The 21,572-nt window shown below is 38.4% G+C and overlaps 6 protein-coding genes and 1 pseudogene across 8 annotated transcripts; 2 read left to right on the plus strand and 5 right to left on the minus strand.

Moving 5' to 3' along the window:
• Positions 1 to 493: 493 nt before the first annotated feature.
• On the minus strand, positions 494 to 3,852 carry LOC105977102 (putative glycosyltransferase At5g03795). The gene is made up of 5 exons (XM_013002372.2): positions 3,583 to 3,852; positions 2,004 to 2,702; positions 1,755 to 1,885; positions 1,309 to 1,657; positions 494 to 1,237 (listed from the first exon to the last, which is right to left on the minus strand). Exons 2-5 carry the CDS (start codon positions 2,649 to 2,651, stop codon positions 578 to 580), a joined length of 1,788 nt encoding a protein of 595 aa, XP_012857826.2. The 5' UTR covers positions 2,652 to 2,702; positions 3,583 to 3,852; the 3' UTR covers positions 494 to 577.
• Positions 3,853 to 4,279: 427 nt separating this feature from the next.
• Positions 4,280 to 7,102, minus strand: LOC105977101 (putative glycosyltransferase At3g07620). 2 transcript variants are annotated; one of them, XM_088815083.1, is made up of 5 exons: positions 6,875 to 7,102; positions 5,786 to 6,362; positions 5,567 to 5,697; positions 5,127 to 5,475; positions 4,280 to 5,034 (listed from the first exon to the last, which is right to left on the minus strand). In XM_088815083.1, exons 2-5 carry the CDS (start codon positions 6,350 to 6,352, stop codon positions 4,369 to 4,371), a joined length of 1,713 nt encoding a protein of 570 aa, XP_088671209.1. In that variant the 5' UTR covers positions 6,353 to 6,362; positions 6,875 to 7,102; the 3' UTR covers positions 4,280 to 4,368. The 2 variants fall into 2 exon arrangements, with proteins under 2 accessions (XP_088671209.1, XP_012857825.2); XM_013002371.2 differs by lacking the exon at positions 6,875 to 7,102 and having other exon boundaries at positions 5,786 to 6,407.
• On the minus strand, positions 7,008 to 10,361 carry LOC105977100 (wall-associated receptor kinase-like 8). Its single transcript, XM_088815074.1, has 4 exons — positions 9,281 to 10,361; positions 9,016 to 9,180; positions 7,516 to 8,914; positions 7,008 to 7,329 (listed from the first exon to the last, which is right to left on the minus strand). The coding sequence occupies exons 1-3, from the start codon at positions 10,161 to 10,163 to the stop codon at positions 7,782 to 7,784; spliced, it is 2,181 nt and encodes a 726-aa protein (XP_088671200.1). The 5' UTR covers positions 10,164 to 10,361; the 3' UTR covers positions 7,008 to 7,329; positions 7,516 to 7,781.
• A 5-nt stretch (positions 10,362 to 10,366) lies between these two features.
• Positions 10,367 to 12,532, minus strand: LOC105977103 (Ribosomal protein S5 domain 2-like superfamily protein). Its single transcript, XM_013002373.2, has 7 exons — positions 12,320 to 12,532; positions 11,942 to 12,055; positions 11,506 to 11,627; positions 11,250 to 11,322; positions 11,096 to 11,163; positions 10,740 to 10,872; positions 10,367 to 10,608 (listed from the first exon to the last, which is right to left on the minus strand). The coding sequence occupies exons 1-7, from the start codon at positions 12,423 to 12,425 to the stop codon at positions 10,493 to 10,495; spliced, it is 732 nt and encodes a 243-aa protein (XP_012857827.1). The 5' UTR covers positions 12,426 to 12,532; the 3' UTR covers positions 10,367 to 10,492.
• A 693-nt stretch (positions 12,533 to 13,225) lies between these two features.
• On the plus strand, positions 13,226 to 15,678 carry LOC105977034 (wall-associated receptor kinase-like 1 pseudogene; annotated as a pseudogene). The gene is made up of 2 exons (XR_016031975.1): positions 13,226 to 14,195; positions 14,294 to 15,678. The product of XR_016031975.1 is annotated as a wall-associated receptor kinase-like 1 pseudogene (transcript).
• A 339-nt stretch (positions 15,679 to 16,017) lies between these two features.
• On the plus strand, positions 16,018 to 19,155 carry LOC105977236 (carotenoid 9,10(9',10')-cleavage dioxygenase 1). The gene is made up of 11 exons (XM_013002536.2): positions 16,018 to 16,257; positions 16,338 to 16,475; positions 16,560 to 16,665; positions 16,941 to 17,200; positions 17,279 to 17,458; positions 17,561 to 17,639; positions 17,740 to 17,821; positions 17,908 to 17,970; positions 18,074 to 18,212; positions 18,328 to 18,807; positions 18,904 to 19,155. Exons 1-11 carry the CDS (start codon positions 16,141 to 16,143, stop codon positions 19,006 to 19,008), a joined length of 1,749 nt encoding a protein of 582 aa, XP_012857990.2. The 5' UTR covers positions 16,018 to 16,140; the 3' UTR covers positions 19,009 to 19,155.
• Positions 19,136 to 20,656, minus strand: LOC105977035 (pre-mRNA-splicing factor cwc22-like). The gene has a single exon (XM_013002294.2). It carries the CDS (start codon positions 20,654 to 20,656, stop codon positions 19,136 to 19,138), a length of 1,521 nt encoding a protein of 506 aa, XP_012857748.2.
• Between the last annotated feature and the right edge of the window lie 916 nt (positions 20,657 to 21,572).

Genomic DNA, 21,572 nt, shown 5'->3' on the forward strand with positions numbered 1-21,572 from the left:
AAAAATACAGTTTCTTATGTACCACAATCTGATATTACAAGTCACGAGACACATCTTATGATCGTCTCGGAGATTCCACTAAATTTGAAACCGCAAGGGTGAACGTGTAAGAAGATTTATAGTTGATGGGTATTTTGTAATTACCCAAACATGAGAGAGATTTTCGTAATTTGACCATATTTAGAGGGTGGTTGTAATTTACCCTAAATTTTATGGTTAACAGACATTAATTAATTTAAATAGTTTCAAATTTCATACATTCTTTTTTAATTAGGCATTAATCACCATTTTCTAAATTTTACCCCTATCACTCTTAAATACTTGATAGAAAATTAGTTTAGAAATAATTAGTAAGAGGGTATTTTAGTCAAATTCTGTAAAAAAAATTCTCCCTAAAATCCACGCATATTTATTACTTTTTTTTTTCTTTGATCTGCAATAAATTGAAAAAAAATGGAGTAACTCAGTAATTCAGTAATTCTCTCCCAATATATTTACAGGAAAATAATTTTATTCTCTATATTTTATTGTATATATATACAAAACAAAAAAACCCTAAAAACCAAAGTTCCAAATACTACCTAATTTGAAACACTCTATTGTACCAAATAGAATGCAATATCATATGAAAAACATCATATTTCACAGGCTTAGAATGCCACAGAAAATGTTGCTGCACCATCTTAACCCTCCTCTGCATCTCGACGTACCTCCTCTTCGGTATCGCCGAGAGAATATTCTTCAAATTCGGAATATCCTTCTCCATCACGAAAACCGCAAAAGACTCCCACCTCAGAGTCTCGAAAAACGGAGGCACGAAATTATCCGACACAATCACCGGCACGCACTCATAGAAAATCGCCTCCACCACTCGTGGACTATTGACTTCGAACCCTTTAGCACATATGCAGTACTTGCTGCTCTTCATGTACTGCGCGTAGCTCATTTCGCCTTTCGATTTTCTTATTCGCCCGAATATTTTCATGTCGGGATCTTTATTTTCCCAGTATTTTAATAAAATCGGCCGAAGATAACCATGCATGTTGCCAGCGAAGAACGCGAGTATTTTTCTCTGCGAAGGTGGTTTTCCACCGAGCTCTCGTAGAAGATTCTGTGGAGAACGTATGGAAGTTTCCGGAAGAGATACGTCTTTTCCGAATTTAAACCCTTCTCCAATATCAGCATTGCACATCGCTCTTATACAATTCGCCATTACCCCCTTCGTCTCTGCTGGTGCCTAAAAAAAACGTAACTTTATTTTTCATGTCACTCTCAATATAAAATAAGAGAAGATTATTCAAATTATACCCAATCATGACAGGCGACGAGGAAATGGTCAGCTCCGTTAGTTCGATTCCAGAAATTATATTTTGATCTGATTATTTCGACGTAGTTGCTTAAATGTTGGATTAAATTTTTGCGGCTGTGGGAATTGGGTACGTATAACGTCATCTCTAACATGCGTGAGCTGAATGGTAAGTAGAAAAGGTGTGCTTTTTTCGGGTTTTTAGTGGCGAATCTTTTGCTTGATTTAAGTAGCTTCATGAACCAGCCTTCTGATGCGTATATTCCTTTGAGTGGTGGCTGATGGAATATGGGACGTTCTCCTTCGGCGTATACATATACCTTGAGCGTCTGCTCCATTAATTCGTAGCTCCTGCATACAACAATTTGAAATTCTTTAAAAAATTAAATTAAATTATGTTGCAAAAGAAATCGTGTAGTGTTACTATAAAATCCAGTCAAATGATTACCTTTTGAATTCGGAAAAGTTTCGATACAAGTTGACATCAAAATGAGGGTCTTTTTCTATAAATGATGCATTCTCGATAAGGCGTTTCGTATTCAGTAATTCTTGATCGGCTGTTGAAGGCCATTTTGTTTTCTGTAAACAACAATTTGCAAATAGTAGTATTAAAAGAAACGGCAAAACAAGTTGGAGAAGCTTCTACCGTAAATTAAAAAAAAAAAAAAAAAATCGGAGGTGGCCAATGAAAACATACCACTGGTTTATACGACACACGGCTCTGCTTCAGCATATCGTTCATTTTCGATATAGTTACCGCTGCAGGTTCTGTCTCCTTTGTCACAGGAGCAGATTTTTTTGCCTTCGGATTTTCGTCTTTTACTTGGTCGTCTTTTCCCGTAGATGCAAGCGGAGAAGAAGTTTCTAGTGATTCATGACGAGTTTCTCTACTCTTCTCTAATGGGAAGCTATCATTGAGTGGAATCCACGCAACAGTCGAGTTGTGATCCATTTCCGGAAAGTCCTTAAACGGAGACTCATCCTCAGGGTCGATATCGTCATTTAAAGAATCATCCGGATTCTTGCTTTTCTCGCGATCAAAATCACTTCTATCGGGTTTCTTGGTAGTATTCGATGCTCCGTTAGCGACATCTAAATTGGTGGAGTTAGTGCTGCTAATGTATGTCGGATTTCTTGAATTTGTAGGGCTGCTAGACGAATTTGTACTAGGATAGCTTTCTAGTGGTGGTGTCTGAGATTTTTCAGTGGGGAATAAAGATGAGAAGACATTGGTATACGGAAGCTCGAAAAACTGAATGAATAAAATTATTCCGAAAACGACCCCCATTAGCAACAGAATTTTCCTGGTCTCGACCAGGCACCTGTACCGCAATTCTTTCCCCATGCTTAATTAACCCTTTGAATCGAAGTATATTTACAATGCACCTACAAAACTCTGCAACCAAAGTAATTTTAAAATCAATTTCACAAAAAAAATAATTAAAAAGAAAATATATAATAAATTCGACCACGTAAATATCAAAATTTGACGTCATTTCAACAAATCAAATACAGAAAGCAATTTTAAAATGTATATAGCCTTCGTTTCGAACGACCAGTTACTCAGGGAAATCAGTTTCCATATGTTTCAACAGAGCTAAAATTCAGATGGGATTTTGACAGTCGTAAAGAAAATCAAAGTTCATCGATATCCAAAGAGACAAACGAGGGCATGAAAGACAATCAATCACTAGGGTTTATCAACTTTATGCTATTCATCACATCAACCACTAGCTGAATCGGGATTTTGAATCGGGATCTTAAGTTCCGGGGAGACTGAATACATTAGAACTTTTATGAGGGGGCCGATATTGTTAATAATACACGATTTTTTTTTTTTAAATCTTTACATAAACATAGGAATTCGAGCATTGTTGGGCGGGGGGCACGGCCCCCTCTGGCCGTATGCTGGCTCCGCCACTGACATCAACAAACAATGTCACAGGGGTAGAAAATACAATTGACTCCAAGAAATAAACTAATGAGCTAAATCAAGAAAAACAAAGCAATTCAAGAAACATAGTAAAATACAAAAGCATCAGACAAACAATAAAATTCATAACACAAAACTAGAGATTACAGAGAAATCTCCTCACAGCTTAAGCTCGTATCAAGAAATTAAGACAGAGCAGGGGATCTGATAACTGATAATTAGTCAACTAAAACAAGAATTTAAAAGTGCAAAGAAACAATCTTTACTAAAACCCATAAGTTGGAAGGAACAAACATAATAACTAAACAGAAAAATCAATCATAATTCTGTAAAATGGGTGTACCTGCACTAATCGAAAATCAACGACTCATCAAAATAATCTTCTTCTTCTTCTTCTTCTTCTTCTTCTCATCATATGTAGGTAGGCAGTAAGGTAAGGTAAGGGGGGTTTTGATTAATCTTGTCGTTGAGCGAATTAGCTATAATTAGAATGACTTGTTCTTCTTGTATTCTTTATCGATGGATGCCCAATTGCGTGAGTGTGCGTGCTTCTTGTGCCGCTCTCAGGAAATGTATACTTTCTTTTTTAGCTTGGAAGAATTTTTTTAAATATGATTTTAAAATAATAAAATATTTTTAGTAAATATTTCTGAATTCAGAAAAGCCGGTTCACCAACTCTTTTATTTAAGAAAAAAAAAATCGAACTTTATATATAGACCGTTGGAATTTAATGATTTAAAAAAAAAAATTATTATTTGCTTGCTTCTTTTATTAATAAATAAATACATACAAAAAAACTTGGGTTTATTATGATTGTAAAACTCTGATTTCTACTATTTCGAGTGGTTTCGTAATTATTGATGAGTGGCAGTTCTATAATTACTATTAAGTGGCATTTTTATAATTACTTGTTGAGTGGCTTAAGAGTGGCAGTTCTGTAATTACTTGATGAGCGGCACTTCGGTAATTAATGTTGAATGGCAGTGTTGTAATTATTTGTTGAGTGATAGTTTTGTAACTATTCGTTTAGTAGTGGCAGTTCTATAATTACGATGTTTTATTGCATTCATATAATTACTTGGTGAATGGCAATTCTGTAAAATTATATACGAGTGAAAGTCACACAAATCAGCCATCTGTCATCTGAAAAACCCTATTGTACCATACAGAATGGAGTATCATGTGAAAAACATCATACTTCACAGGAGACCTATGCCAAAGGAAATGCTTCTGTACCCTTCTAACCCTTTCTTGCATCTCAACGTACCTCTTCTTCGGTATCGCCAAAAGAATATTCTTCAAATTCGGAATATCCTTCTCCATCACGAAAACGGCAAACGACTCCCAATTCAGTGTCTCGAAAAACGGAGGGACGAAATTGTCCGATATGATCACAGGCACACACTCGTAGAATATAGCCTCCACCACTCGAGGTGTGTAAGCCTCGTAGCCTTTTGCGCTTATGCAGTACTTGCTACTCTTCATGTACTCGATGTAAGTTAAATTACCTTTAAGCCCTTGAAGCTTACCGGAGATTTTCATGTCGGGATCTTTGTTCTCCCAGTGATTCAGCAGAATGGGGCGGAGATAGCCGTGCAGTTTTCCGGCGAAGAAGGCTAGAATGTTCCGTTGGGAAGGCGGTTTTCCACCAATGTCTTTGAGCGGATTTGTAGGATGGCGTACGTATGTTTCGGGTATTGATACGTCTTTGCTGAAGTGGAATCCTTCGCTGACATCAGCATTGCACAGAGCTCTTATACAGTTCTTCATTATTCGGCTCGTCTCAGCTGGTGCCTGTGTCATTAGTATTGAAACGTATAAGCACAAACAAAACAAGAAAAACACACACACACACACACACAAAAAGTCTAATATATATATAATACCCAATCATGGCAGGCGGCAAGAAAATGGTCAGCACCATCGGTTCGATTCCAAAAAGGGTGTTTTTTGGTGATTGTTTTGAGGTAGTTGCTCAAATATCGAACCAAGTTCTTGCGACTATGGGAATTTGGTACGTACAAAGTCTGTTGTAATAAATGGGAGCTAAAAGGCAAGTAAAAGAGATGGGCTTTTTGGGGATTTTTAGTGATGAAGTGCTTGTTTTCTTCGAGTTGCTTCATAAACCATCCCTCTGAGGCATATATTCCGCTAAGCTCTGGCTGATGGAATACGGGTTTTTCTCCTTCTGCGTAGACGTAAATCTTGAGTGTTTTCTCCATTAAATCGTAGCTTCTGCAAATGAAAATACCGAATTCTTGGTTAAGTCATATACAAATCAAAGTGTCACTACGGAAGCAATGGCTTACTTTATTTATTTATTTACCTTAGAAATGAAGAGAAGTTTCGATACACACTAACATCAATATGAGGGCTCGTTTCCACAATTTGTGCACTTTCGATCTGCGTTCTTGCATTTAGTAATTCTTTGTCTACTTCTGAAGGCCACCGTGGTTTCTGCCAAGAATTAAAAAATAAAATAAAAAAATGATGATGACGAAGTAAATTGGGAAAAAGGGAGAAGGATCTCGGGATTTAAACATACCACAGAGCGAAAGGAAAGACGACTTTCAGTCAGCATATGATTCATTTCGGACATAGGCACGACTCTACTTGGAGGTCCTTTGAACCTTCTTCTCATCTTAGAAGAAGTTCCGTTAACGAACGAACTATTAACAGAAGCTGAAAGATCACTTTGTGCTATCTTCTTAGGTTTTTCATTGTTCAGAACCATATTTGCTACTTGTGGAATTGTTGTCTGAGAATTTCGGTCTTTCTTTTTCGTGTTAGTGGGAGCAGCATTTGTCAACTGAAGATCAACCGATGAAGAATTCTTTGAGGAAATATACTTCGGTATCGAAACATTATAGCCATGTTGTACTGGAGCCAGTTCTGGTGTTGAGCTCTTGTTTCTTACAACATGTTCATCAGACGAGCTCGTTATATTTACAGACGAATCACGAGCATGGTTCGTTTTAGCCGAGTTGGATCGAGATTTGGTGAAAGATAGGAAAGATGATAGAACATAACCATATGGAAGTTCAATGTACTGAACTAATAAAACTAATGAAAAGAGCAATGCCATTAACCACAGCAGTCTCCTTGTCTCCATTACTCATCAGCTGCTATCATGATATTTTCATAATTATTCCTGAAGAATAAAAAAAAAACACGAGATTTCGATACGATAATACGAACGAGCAAAAACCACGAATCAATTGCCTTATTCTTTTTTTTACTCTGTTTTTCAAAAAAAATCAAAGTTTAAAAGGGGAAAAGTGAAAAATACAAGAAGCATTTAGTTCAGTAGTTAATAGAGATATAAAATACATAAAAGCAGAACACAAAAGGTTGCCTCTTACCAGGATATCAATCAAGTCAACCCTAATTCAACAGAAAAGGTTATCCTTATCCCACAAATAAAAGACAGACAAATTGAAGAAACACCAAAACAAGAATTCAAGAAAATGGAACTTAATAATGGTGAAAAGTGAAAACCCTGATTGCAGAACAGCAAAAAACTCTGCGGAATTGGAGTTGAAATAAAGGTGAAGAAAGGGTCACTTGTAAGCAAACCAGTCAGTAGTATGAACACCAAAAAATAAATACAGAGAGAGAGAGAGAGAGAATTCACCTAGGGTGAAGTGCTGTGTAGTAGCCCGATGCATTAATTAGGAAAGAATTAATCTCTCCTTCAAACTTTGAGCTGAAATACAGTATATGCATGTGGGTTCTGTGTGTGTAAAATGATGAGGAGAGGAGGGTTACTCATAACTCATAACCCTATGGATTAAAGAATTGGGTAGCAAAATACAAAGCTGGTTTTGATCTCTATGCAAGTATAAATCACACACACACACACACACACACACACACATATATATCGCTTTTGTCAGCTTGCTTTTTTGGTAGTGGGAGATGGAAAATTTTCCAACTAAAATATCAGCCAAAGAATCGATTTTTTTATCCTTTGTTTGCCACCAAACAAATTATCTCCCATATATATATATTTTTTTTCTCAAAACAATAGGCAAGAATAATATAAAATTAATTTCCAGCATGCTTCTGCATCAGCATCACGCAGAGTTCCTACCGAGAAGGTAAAGGTAAATCGGTAAATTTCCTTAAAGAAATGGTGATTAAGGTATATGTATACTTGTACATGTATGTATATGTATGATTATATGATTCCTTGCCTAAGTGTATTTGATAATCTATGGAATTCTCATTGAGTCTCAAAGACTCATATAGGTGTTGAATTGCTTGTAGGATTACCCGATTTTTCTGCTCCTTCTTTAGGAATTAAATATAATGGGAAGAATTAAATATAATGGGGCCAGCTTTATTCTCTTGTCTTCTTTAGAAATATAATAATAAATCTCTGGCAACATAGTTGGTTGTACACAAGGAGAAGTATCATGTGAACAAAACAATGTCAGATTTCACAGGAATTATTCCGAACGAGATCAATGCTGCTGTCTCAAGTTCTTGAATCTCTGCTTGATCACGATAATTGTTTGTTCAAACAGAACCAATCAATTCTAAACATTCTGTGATTCGTCATCTGATAGCACAAAAGATTCGGTTTCTGTGAAGATTTTATCTTCAACAAAAGATGGATTTTCAGATTTTCTGATGCTGTCCAAAATTGTAGCCACTTCTCTTACAGTGGGCCTTTTCCTGCCACTTAAATTCAGACATCTCTTTGCCAGATCAGCTACTGCAATATGCTCTTCATTAACCCCATGTTCGATTATTCGAGCATCAAGAATCGTCTTAAGGCCACGGTTCTCTTCCACGGTTGAGAGAAAATGGATGACTAGACTTCTTTGTTCTTCGTTCTCATCACTTGTTAATATTGGTTTCAGGCCGGTTAATAGCTCGACAAGAACAACCCCAAAGCTGTAAACATCGCTTTTCTCTGTGAATTTGCTCGTTTGGAAGTACTCAGGGTCAAGATAGCCGAAGGTTCCTTTAACTTTTGTGGTCAAGTGAGTCTCGTCTATTCCAACCGATCTTGAAATTCCGAAATCCGACAATTTCGCTCTGTATTTTTCGTCCAGTAAAATGTTACTAGACTTCATATCTCTGTGGTATATGGGAATCGAAGTTGCATTGTGTAGGTAAGCAAGTGCGTTCGCTATCTCTGCAGCGATCCTCAACCGTAGATCCCATGTGAATGGAAAGCCCGTCGTATCTTCGTGGATGATGTGATATAGGGTTCCGTTCGGGATGAATTCGTAGACGAGTAAAGGTACTTCTGTCTCCAAACAACATCCTAGTAACCTGACAACATTCCTATGATTTATCTGCGATAAAATGACAACCTCGTTTACGAACTCTGCGAGTTGACCTTCGTTTACTTGCTTTGACTTTTTCACTGCAACGATTCTTCCGTCCGAGAGCATCCCTTTGTAGACCGTACCTTGACCTCCTTGGCCAAGTATTCGACTCTCGTTGAATCGATCTGTGGCCTTCTCCAATTCGTTGGACGTGAAAATTCTTGTTTTGTGGAGGACACTGTCATGAGCTATTTGTTGCTGCAGCAGCATAAGACCCCCGTTTCGTTTGAAAAACATTCGTTTTAGCTGTTCTGCTCTCCTCTTCTTCACTATTTTGTACAGCCAAAAGCTCAAAGCCAGTAATAACATCAATCCCAATCCTACAAGCAAACCTGGAAGAAGAAAAAAAAGAAAGAATGCTTTTTGGATCTTATTCACATAACACGACCAATGAAGAAAAAATTACGAAGAATAGATAGAGAGCATTTGAAACCTGCATATAGTGCAGTGTTTGTTGGAAGTGTCAGAAAAATGCAACCAGTTCCTAGTACTGTGCCATCACCGACGTAATTCGAAGGGCAAGAACACTTAAACGAACCGGGACGGTTAACGCATATGGCTTTTGGATGGCATGGATAAGACTCGCATTCATTTATATCTATCAAGCAAATTAGTCGCGTCAAGAAACATAATAATCATTCAAGAACGCGGACTAACTAATGATTAATCTCCTAAGTATCTGCTAATAAGTAAATAACCTTGGCAGCCTGGACTGAGATAAGGATTTCCCTCGTAACCTGGAGAACAGCTGCAGCGGTACCCTCCAATCGCTTGACTAGAATCAACACACAAACTCTTCCCCTCGCATATCATTTCTTTACTATTTCGAATCGCATCGCAAGAACTGTTCCCAATCGCCCAATCAATCACAATCGGAACAGTTTCTGTTGTCCTGTTAACGAAAGACGAATCCGAAACATCGGATACCTCGAACTTGTAGGTGTTGTCCTCTGCAAGAAAGGAGTAGCTGCAGGGGTTGAAAGACTGAACCTTAGCATGTTGGCTCAATGTTCCCATGGTTGAAGACATGGACTGGATACCACCCTTTGGAATGGACGACTGGCAGCACCCGATTCCAGTACAAGAACCGTTGCTCAAATCCTCGATTTTCGAGCAAACGGCGATGCAAGAACTGACGGAATCATCCCACGTGTTTCCGGACATTATCGAAACATCGTCACATCCGACGACCGTGAGCTTGTTTTCATTCGAGAAGCTGAAAGGGGTTCCCGATAAATTCATGGAGGACTCAACATAACTGACCCCGTCTCCGTTTTTGTCGTAGCAGACCCAAGCCAGTTGATTCTTGATTCGTATTTTGGAGTCGCATATAGATAAGACCTCGAATTTGTCTGACCCGAGAAAGGCCTTTGGAGGGTTGAAAGATGAGTTGCAGTTTAAGTGGAAGAAGGAGTTGATGGCGCAAGTGGGGTCGGCGCCTATACCGAACGGGTACGGAACGGTTAAGTTACCGCATTTGCTCGGGCAGTTGGGCTTTGTTATTCTGGCTACTTCAGCTAAGGAGTTGTTCAGAAGAGAGAGCACAAGCATACCAACATTCAAGAGAAAGCTTATCCCCATATTATTGCTGTCCCACAGAAACAAGAATCTTGGATTCCTAATTTGATCCTTATACTATTTCACTAGGTTGTAGTGAACGGCAGCCTGCACTTTGCACACATCGAAAACAGCAGTTCGTTTTCTTTCTTTTTTTTCTTTGTATAAATTATTTCATTAGATATATAATATGGTTGTTATTTTATCACACCAAATAACAAATGAGATGCAATATAAAACTGAAGTAGATAATAATAAGTGATTATACAATCATAAAGAGTTTTGCCTTCAAATATTGTGATTAAGAAATTATGAAGCTAAGAAACTACATAAAAAATTCCACTAAACTAAGCTCAACCAGCCTTGGATAGGTTACTTGCAGATTGTGATTGCAATTTCTTTTTAAGAATATTCGACAACGGCGTGATTGCTGCTCGCCCTTGTTCGACGCACTGAAAGTAATCTTCCACTGTTAAGAAATTAAGCACAAAGAAAATGATAATTAGATATCAACCTGCTAGTACAAATAGCTTATAATGTTAAAAAAAATAATAATAAACCAGACGAGTTTAACAGACACAACGACTAAAAGGGTTTTACCTCTCATTACACCGTGTGTAAGAGATGTAATAATCCCATCCCCCTTCGATTCTCCACCTATACTTATCGATCCTTCAGGGAGCACAGAATGAATCGAGCTAGGGAAAACTAAACACACAAATGCCTTCATTTTCTGCCATAATAACCAACCACGTGTTACATCAGAGCCATTTGTGCTAAAATCAAGATTGCTTTGGATGCACCAAATGTGAATTTATTAAAAGACAAGGGCAGATTAAAGCCATAGTAAAGTCTTTCGTCAATGCTATGCTAAAAATGAAAGGAGAAAAGGGTCATTTCCATTTGTAAGCTACAGCAATAAAACAGTGCCATAAACAACGTAACAATGGACATACCTGTTCTTCTAGTTTGCTGGGATCCAATAGAATATTTCCACTTTCGGTCAGACAACAGCATATGGCAACTACAGAAATTGAAGGTAATAACATCAGCATTTGTATCAATCTAGCAAGGCTGGCTTTTGCGGTAATAGATAGCATATTTTTTTACCTGCGAGATATTTCAAAGGGATTCCAGCATCTAAAAGAGCAGCACACGCTGCATGTATAGCACATGGGAGAAGCTTAACAAAAACTTGGTCAAAGAAGTTCAGAAATATCATAGGAAATACTACGCGCTAAAGTCATTATGTTCGAATATTTTCAGTAACGTGGACCTTTTTGCCTTGTGAATGATGCTTGATCGAAATTACCAATTCAATCCAATTTCTTAGACGAATCACTAAACATGACCAAGAAAAGGATACAGAACCATCATCGTGGACAACCTGAACTATAATTGACGTTGTGGTGTTCGGATGAACAGTTAAAAGGCAGATATTTTCCAATGTTCTCTTCAGTATCATCTCAAACTCCTTCTCGGGTTTCCCTACGAAATATCAATGTATCAAATTAGTCAATGAAATGAAATGGACAGTGTATCAACTACAAGTAGCTATAAATAAAGCATACATAGAACAGTTATCTTTACACCCATTGGCACATAATGGAGCATGCAAAATTAAGTTCCTTCACCAACAACAATTCAATTGGAAAATGAACTGAAAATATGTAAATGCTTCATTCTAGAGCATAACAATTTATTAGGAAGCATGCCAGATTATATTGTAGCACAAACTAACTTAAACTCGCCGCCAATTTATAAGGCCAATTTTATTATTAAAAAAAAAAAAAGTAACTCACCAATCTGCCCTGTTTTAGGCTTCCAGGTGATTTCGATACAAGCTTTCTCCGGGTTCTCGTTCTTCTTCGTCCCAGCTTTCGGTCCATAAACAGCAGCAAGCACCCTGGTTTCCCCTGAAAAAATAAAATTTAAATTATAAAGTCCTATTTAGTACATGCTACAGGAAGCAAGTTTCACATTAAACGCAATCAAAGCATAACTATAAGAAATCAATTAAACTAGATGATCCTAAAACATATCCTTAACATTTTTCTCCAATCAACTAATGGAGTGATGTAACAAGACAGTTCTCACAAAATCAGTAAAATAATTAAAAATCAGGCAATCAACGAAAATGATTAGAGAGAGAAATGTACGCAAAAAAGGGGGGTTCGTACCATGCGAGCAACTAGCAGAGCCATGAGCGCGGCTGAGAACGTTGCGGGAACAATCAACAGGTCGCAATTGGTTAGCTCCACGGCCGCCTTTTCTCTCCGAATCCATTGTTTTTAAACTCTGAAATTGAAGGGAGGTCTAAGCTAGGGTTTAACGTTTGAAAACAACAGCAATTTTAACGGGGAAGACGACCTAAGCTAGAGTCGTAACCGCGCTTCTTGGCTATTTTATGTCTTTATTATTAGGGTAAATTACCGTCACGCCCTGAGTTAAGGTTGAATTACGAAAAAAAACCTCTCGTATTTGAGTAATTACAATCACCATCAACTATGAATTATACTACACGTCCTCCATCGATAAGTTAAACTTAGTGGAATATTCATTATTATTGAGAATATTTTTCAGTTTGTACCCGTTTTACCCCATTCAAGCTCCAAATTATTAACAAGATTTTCATAAGATGTGTCTCTTGGCTTGTAAATATCAGATAATAGTGCATCAGAAACCGCATTTTTTTACACAAAACGAGTACAAACTAGAGAAAATTCCACGGAATCTAGAAGATTCTGTTGAATTCGACACTATAAGGGTGGACGTGCAAGAAGATTCATAATTGAATGGTTGGTTGTAATTACCCAAACAGTAGGGTCTTTTTTGTAATTTGACATAAAATGGTAAAAGCACACATGATAATGACGTAAGCACAGACCGTTTGTACAGTTGTCTTAATTCTCAGATCAAAAATGTTAGTTACATCACCCAAATGCAGGCGGCCGTTAAAAACAAAACCACCTCCGGCAGCCGCCCATATTTTTTTTTTCAAATAATTAAACAACCACAACAAATATATATACCAATTAATTAATTCAATTGGAAAAATAATTCATGTAATTCCAAGTTAATTAAACATGCAAACAATAACCTCGATCTTCTACTTTGAATTTCTCCTACTATTAACAATCTCTCTTTGCCATTTACAATCTGCATTCGGCAATCATCATTTCAAGAACTCGTTTACGGAACTTTCCGGCACGACAAATCCCGACTGCCCGAGCAAATGCGGCAACTTAACCGTACCGTACCCGTTCGGTACGGGAGCGGAGGTGGACCCCACATGCTCTATCAACCCTGTCTTCCACTTAAACTGCAACTCGTCTTTCGACCCTCCGAAGGCCTTCCTCGGATCAGACGAGCTCGAGGTCTTAGGTATTTACAACTCCGAAATACTTGTCAAGAACCGACTTTCTTACACATGCTACTACAACGACAGCCAATCCGAAGGCAATTACGATCAAAACTCGGCCTCCCCGGCGAACCCCGGCTTCTTCTCCATGAATTTAACCGGGACGCCCTTCGCGTTCTCCAGCAAGAACAAGCTGACTGTCGTCGGATGCGATGACGTGGCGATTATGTCGACCGGATCCAACGACTGGGATTACTCCATCAGCTCATGCGTGGCGATCTGCTCGAAATCGGAAGATTTAATCAACGGTTCTTGCTCCGGGATCGGGTGTTGCCAGTCTTCGATTCCGAAGGGTTTGCAGTCCTTATACTCCTCCATGATCACTTTGACTTCCCACAATAAGGTCAAATCTTTCAACCCGTGCGGATACTCGTTTCTCGCGGGGCCCGGTAGCTACACGTTCGAAACTTCCGATGTTTCGGATTCGCCTTTCGGTAACAGGACGCTTGAAAGCGCTTCGCTTCTGATCGATTGGGCGATCGGAGATCGAACTTGCGAACAAATTCTGAGTACGAACGAAATGATATGCGAGGGTGAGAGCGTGTGTGTTGATTCAGGTACCGGTCTTGGAGGCTACCGCTGCAACTGCTCTGAGGGGTATTTTGGGAATCCTTATCTCAGTCCAGGCTGTCAAGGTTTTTCGGGTTTTTTTTTCGTATTTTGCATGAATATGTATATGCTATATTATGTACTGATATAATGTGTGTGTGTGTGTGTATATTTTTGCATGCAGATATCAATGAATGCGAGTTTAATCCATGCCATGGAAAAGCCATGTGCATTAATCTTCCAGGTTCTTTTAATTGCTCTTGCCGCCCCGATTACGTAGGCGACGGCACGAAAAACGGCACCGGTTGTATTTATCTGCCGCCCCCTTCGAAAACCGCCCTATATGCAGGTTTACCAGCAGGGCTGGGGTTATTTCTAACACTGGCAATGAGTTTCTGGCTGTACAAGACGGTGAAGAAGAGACGAGCGAAGCAGCAAAAACGGGATTTCATCAAACGAAACGGGGGTCTTGTTTTGCATCAACAAATGTCGGCTCGTGATAATACTAGTGTTCTTGAAAGAGGTGGGATTTTCACATCAAAGGAATTGGAGAAGGCTACGGATAGATTCAACGAGAGTCGAATACTTGGCAGAGGAGGCCAAGGTACGGTCTACAAAGGGATGCTCTCGGACGGAAGAATCGTTGCAGTGAAAAAGTCAAAGCAAGTAAACGAAGGTCGACTCGCAGAGTTCGTAAACGAGGTTGTCATTTTATCACAGATAAATCATAGGAATGTTGTCAGGTTACTAGGATGTTGTTTAGAGACGGAAGTTCCGTTACTAGTCTACGAATTCGTACCAAACGGAACCCTATACCACCTCATCCACGAAGACACCACCGGTTTCCCGTTTTCGTGGGACCTACGGTTGAGAATCGCGGCGGAGATAGCAAACGCACTTGCTTACCTACACTATGCAACTTCCATTCCCGTATACCACAGAGATATGAAGTCCAGTAATATTTTACTAGACGAAAAATACAGAGCGAAATTGTCGGATTTCGGAATTTCAAGATCGGTTGGAATAGACGTGACTCATTTGACCACAAAGGTCAAAGGGACTTTCGGGTATTTAGACCCCGAGTACTTTCAAACGAGCAAATTCACAGAAAAGAGCGACGTTTATAGCTTTGGGGTTGTTCTTGTCGAGCTACTAACTGGTTTAAAACCGATATTAACAAGTGACGAGACGGAAGAAGAAAGGAGCTTAGTTACGCGTTTTCTCTTGACAATGAAAGAGAATCGGCTTAAGGAGATTCTTGATTCCAAGATAATAGAACAAGGTGTGAGTGAAGAGCATACTGCGGTTGCTGATGTGGCGAAGAGATGTTTGAATTTAAGCGGGAAGAAAAGGCCGAACATACGAGAAGTGGCGGTCGAGTTGGAGAGAATTAGAGCGTCGGGAAATCCGTCTTTCGTCGAGTCTAACGTTGAAGACATGAGCTGCACAGAAACAGAGTCATTTGTGATTTCAGGCACAGAATTTTGGTTGTGGAGTTAACACCAAATGCACACTTTCATTTATGTATATAATAAAGATCAAATTTTTATCAAATTTGATATTTAAAGATCATTTTTTTTATCAAATTTGATATTTAAAGATCAAATTTTTATCAATGTATATATATATCAATCAAGATTCAAATCATTTGAATTAGCACCAATCAAATAAAAAATGACCTAAAACCCTCTGTTTGATGCCATATCATATTCCCACCCTTGATTAGTAAGCAAACAGACAAAACCCAAAATAAAATATACTTAATTAGTTGGAAATTAACTTAGTCAACTTGGAACTGAGAAAATTGCTAATTAAACTAAGCCCACATATTTATTATCTTGTTCATGGCATCTATTTTTAGTAAGTCATCATTGAACAAAAAAGATGCTTTCCTACAGGACACAAGATACTCACCATAATAAAACATCTACCATTTAAGAGAGAGAGAGAGAGAGAGAGAGAGAGAGAGAGAGAGAGAGAGAGAGAGAGAGAGAGAGAGAGAGAGAGAGAGAGAGAGAGAGAGAGAGAGAGATGCCAAGCCTTAGCTATGCAATTCAAGTGAGTTGCACCACAGGAAAGCCTTCTTTTTCGCCGAAAATCGACAATAGTTCCGGTGCGGCTTCACTCTCGTCTTCTCTAAGTTTTAAGGTGAAATAAATAAAATGTTCGTTTTTAATGCCTTTCTTGAAATACATAATATTATCTCTACTGACATAGTATTTTGACAGACATTCTTGAAAGAGGTGCAGAAGAATCCCATTTTACACCATGTTCCTAACAAAATCAAGGAAGCCTCGGTGAGATTGTTGGATGCCTTTGTCGATTCGGCGTTCGAGTTTTCCGATCAGCCCTTGCTCCCGTCTCAGGTAATTTACATCCATGCAAAAATGAATACGATTTTCTTTTTAATTTTTTATTGTTGATGAATTATATGCATTTCATGCACGCAGAGTAATTTTGCTCCGGTGGAAGAGATCGGAAAGGCTGTTCAGGTGACCGGCTCCGTTACCGGGAGAATACCGGATGATTTTCCGGCGGGGGTTTACATCAGAAACGGTACTTTTGTCTCCGTTTTCTAATCCATCACCGAAACCCGAGAAGATATTTTGGCGTTTACTATTTGTTTCTTAGTTAGTGTCCAGAACAATATAAAATACTAGATAGATTAATTCTGACTTAGTAGATAACGATGGAACGAACGAACGAAAAAAAAAGAAACGATGTTTTCGAGTGAAAAAGGAGCTCGAGAAAGATGAATTCCTGAATAGAAACAATAGGAAAGGACAAATAGTACTTCATACCAAAATTAACATGCAATAAGACGTGTGCAGGACCGAACCCGTTATTCGGTGGTTTTAAATCGACAAAGTCAATATTCGGAAAATCGAGCCATTCTTGGATAGAAGGAGAAGGCATGCTACATGCTTTATACTTCTTTAAAGACAGCAAAGGCAAATGTAAGATTTCTTACAACAACAGACACGTCGAAACGGACACGTACAAACTTGAACGGGAAAGGGCGAAACCGTCATTTCTCCCTGCTATAGAAGGCGATTCTCTCGCTGTTTTGTTAGCTTATCTACTGAACTCGGTAGGCGAATTAAACGATATTTTTTTATTAATAATGTAGTAAATATAGTACCGATATCGTTGCTTTCGTTCGTTGCAGTTAAGGTTTGGTGAAGTGAATAAATTCCTAAGCAACACAAACATTTTCGAGCATTCTGGGAAGCTGTACTCGATTGCCGAGAATCATATACCTCAAGAAATCGACATTCTTACATTAGAAACTCGACGAAATTGGGATATCGAAGGATCTTGGATTAGGCCGTTTACTAGCCATCCAAAGGTACTAATCAAGATTAACTTTTTCACTACTCGTTTTCTTGTTTCGGTTAATTATAAATTCATAATAAACCTTTTTTTTTTTTTGCGATTTATATATGAACAGAGAGCTCCAGATACAGGGGAGCTTGTGATTATGGGAATTCATCCACAAAAGCCTTACTTTGAGCTAGGAGTAATCTCAGGTAATTAATAAAACTACTGTCGAAATTTTTACGACATTAATTTTAACTAGTTCGAACATGCTAACGTACGACGAATCTATATTATCATTTCCGTGATCAGCCGATGGGAAAAAATTACTTCATAAAGTGGATCTAAAATTGAGCAGATGTTGCCTTTGTCATGAAATAGGTGTTACGAAAAGGTAATAATAATAATCTCTGTTTATACTCATGAATCGAAATTTTTCGCCTCGAGTTTTGATGTATATATGGTTATTATTTTTGTAAGGTACAATGTGATTATGGACTTTCCTCTGACCTTGGACATAAATCGACTCGTAAATGGAGGACCGTGAGTATTTTCTTTGACTCGATAAATGGAGTGTCGGTACAACATACATACAAGATATAGCCCTTTTTAACCGTTTCGTAATTTATTTATTCGAAATATTTAGGCTGATAAAATACAACAAAGAAGAATACGCCAGAATCGGAATAATGCCTCGTTACGGAGATGCAGAATCTGTCAAGTGGTTTTACGTCGAACCAAGCTGCACATTTCACATTATCAATTGTTACGAGCTTGGCGATGAGGTAACAATTCCTACATCTATATAATAATAAAAAATAAAAAATAAATAAAAAATAAAAAACCGAAATTTCGTTTTCTTGATTATGAAGCCTAATGTAAGATCAAATGTATGCACAGGTAGTCGTATTGGCGTGTCGAGCTCGTAATTCAATTATACCAGGGCCTGACTTCGGTTCGAACAAATTCGAGTGGTTCTCCAAAGGGTTCGATGAAAAATCAGAAAACGTTTCGTTTTTCTCGCGTGCTTATGAGTGGAGACTGAATATGCACACCGGACAAGTGGCAGAGAAGAATCTCACCGGAGATGACTACTCCATGGATTTTCCGATGATCAACGAAAACTACATTGGCGGCAAAAATAAGTTTGCGTACACACAAGTTATCGACTCAAACGCAAGCTCCAAATCAGGCATGGCAAAATACGGAGGGCTAGCAAAGCTTTATTTCGAAGAGACGACAAAAGTTGACTATCACGAGTTTCCGGAGAATACCTACTGCTCGGGGGCTGCTTATGTGGCGAAATCTGGCGAAGATGCTGACGAGGACAACGGTTGGATTATTACGTACGTGCATAACGAAGACACTAACACATCTCAAGTAAGTTTTCCGATTTCAATCTTTCTTTTTCGTAGAATAAATACAGTTTTGTAAATTAAAGAAATTGTGCTGACATATATATACATATTGTTGTAGGTATATATAGTTGATGCAAAGAATTTCACAAGTGAACCAGTTGCAATAGTTACTCTTCCAAGCAGAGTTCCTTATGGATTTCATGGAGCTTTTGTGACACTATAATTATATATAATTTAATATAAGAAATGCAATTTAATTAATTAAAAATCTATTGCAAATCAATTATACTAATGAGAAAAGGAAAAAAAAAAACATTGCAAACCAAAGATAGCTAATGATAAATATTCCACTAAGATTTTGCCTTTTCCATGTTTTCGAAATATTGTCGCAAGTTCTTCGCATTACTGCGAAGCCCGATGTAATCGAACAATTCAACAGCATACCGAGCGGTTTCCGAACAGTGTTGCGTAAGACGCTCGTTCAGCTCGCGAGGTTCAAGAAACTCGGATAGTTCCTGGAACAGGATCTTGAGGAAAACACGAGAAGAAGAAGTCGTACCCTCTACGGTCAACGGTACGAACCTAAAAAAACGCCAAGTCAACGCCTCCATTGCGAGTAAATGAGCCAAAAGCATCGCAAGATTCCGCATTTTGTTAATGTCCAAGCTGTCGACCGTCTGATATTGCTTCACAAAGCACTTTTGGAACTCCGCCTGATAATCTTCGTTCACCGCACAAAGACGATGCCCTAAAAGCGCGTAGTAGTGCCGGTAGTTTCTCTCACTACCGCAACACTCTAAAAACACAGTACACACCTCCATCCCCTCACCTGGCTTGATTATTCCCAACAGCTTATTCCCCGCTTCTTCGTAATCGACACTGTCTGTAATTGCCAGCTGTATACTTCTTCGAAAATCGATCGAATTTTTCTCCTTCTCGTCCTTCACAATTCCCATCTGATCGACCTGCGCATCGGCCACGACGGAAACCTGATGAGTAATCAATTGTTCTTCTTTATCCGGAGCAACAAAATTCGCTATTTGCAGCGCGCGGAGTCTTTCGATCATGTCTTCGTCTACCTCTGCGTCGACCTCTGCTTCGATCTCATCGGCCACGGAAACCCGATGAGTAATCCATTGTTCTTCGTTATCCACTACATTCAACTCCGGAACAACAGCCGGTTGCCCCTCGAAACTCGTTATTCGCAGCGCAAAGAGTTCTTCGATCATGAACCGGACACGGTTATCGATTTCAACCTTAGCAAAAACCGTACGCAACCGCGCGAACACACGATCCAATTCCGTAGGAGAAGCTTCTAGAAGGAAGGAGCCACATTCTCTAACCAAGCAAACAGCCACCTCAACACAATCAAGACTTGGATTTCCAAAAAGCAAGTTGTCCAGCAGCAGCTCGAAAGCGATAGCCTCGTGGACCACGCGCTGGTTCACCAAGTGCGCTACGAACCTGACCGAAGCGGATAGCAGCGGCCTGTCTTTGCTAAAGTGCGCCCTCCAAAACTGCAGCGCTAACATGCGCAGCAAGAGAAGCCCGGTTTCCGGGAACTTTGAGTTCACGGCAGCAACTAACGCCGCGAATAGAGGCGTGAAAATAGGAGAAGCAACTTGAGATTTGATACACGACCGGCAGAATAAACCCTTGCTGCCACGTGTCAGATCTTCGGCCAACAAAGAAGGGATTATGAAATTCTTGATGTTGGTAGGGTTTGCTTTGTTCATCAACCCATTGATTCTACGCTTCTGATATTCAACACCGCCGCCGCCGCCGCCGCTGGTTTGATTCTCCGACGACCACTTAAACGGAGGAACGTACACTGCACTGCTCACCGTAGTACTGCGTTTGTGTTCATGCATGCTTTTCAACCTTTTCTTCTTCTTCTTCTTCTAACGAATCGATTTTCTTTTTTATTATTAATATATTTTTTGTGTGAGTTGCAGATGAATTTATAAGAGAGGCAGCGAAATTCTTGTTTTATTAGGATTAGGAAACTAATTAATTTTTACAAGGAAAGGAAAAGGTAAGAGAGTTTATTATGGACAAGGAAACAAACCCTAATTCTTTTTAGGGTTTCCAAGAAAATCGGATTTACTGAAAATTTTAGAAAATAACGGATGCCACTATTAAATGACACGTGGAATGACAATTTAAGTGGATCCATTTATTTTTCACTTTTTTTTCTACCTTTTTTTTTATTATAAATAATAAAAAACGTACTAATAAGCAAAGGAAAGAAGAAAAAATACCCAATTAAGAAGAAAAATACCCAATTTACATAAATAACTAAACTCTAAACATACATACAATAATTTGTGTGTTATATTATGTGTAGATCAATAATGTAAAATTATATGATGTATTTTATCGGGTGCAGATTCCATAAAACCGTTAGTCGACGCAATAATTTTCCCGGTTTTGTTTGCTTCTCCATAAATCCATGAAGAATCAAACTCCTAATCAAGGAAGAGATCATAATTAATTGAGTCAACTAGGTGCAATTACTTAATTTACAAAATAAAGTCACATAATTGCGACATTATATATTATATTATTGTAAACTCACGTTCATACAAAAATGTGTGTCAATTTTCTAGTTAATTAGATGAAAAGTCTTTATCTATATATATTTATTTTATTGGCTGTCCTTTTTAATTTCCTTGAAAACAACAAATATTTTATCTTAATCAATAGCTGGAGTTGTCCTCATTAGTCAACATGCAATATTATATTCTTTCTTCATTCAATAATCAAAATTTGACCAAAATTATAAAT

Source organism: Erythranthe guttata, chromosome 1 (assembly GCF_056151865.1).
Source record: "Erythranthe guttata isolate IM_541 chromosome 1, IM_541, whole genome shotgun sequence".
Taxonomy (NCBI): Eukaryota; Viridiplantae; Streptophyta; class Magnoliopsida; order Lamiales; family Phrymaceae; genus Erythranthe; species Erythranthe guttata.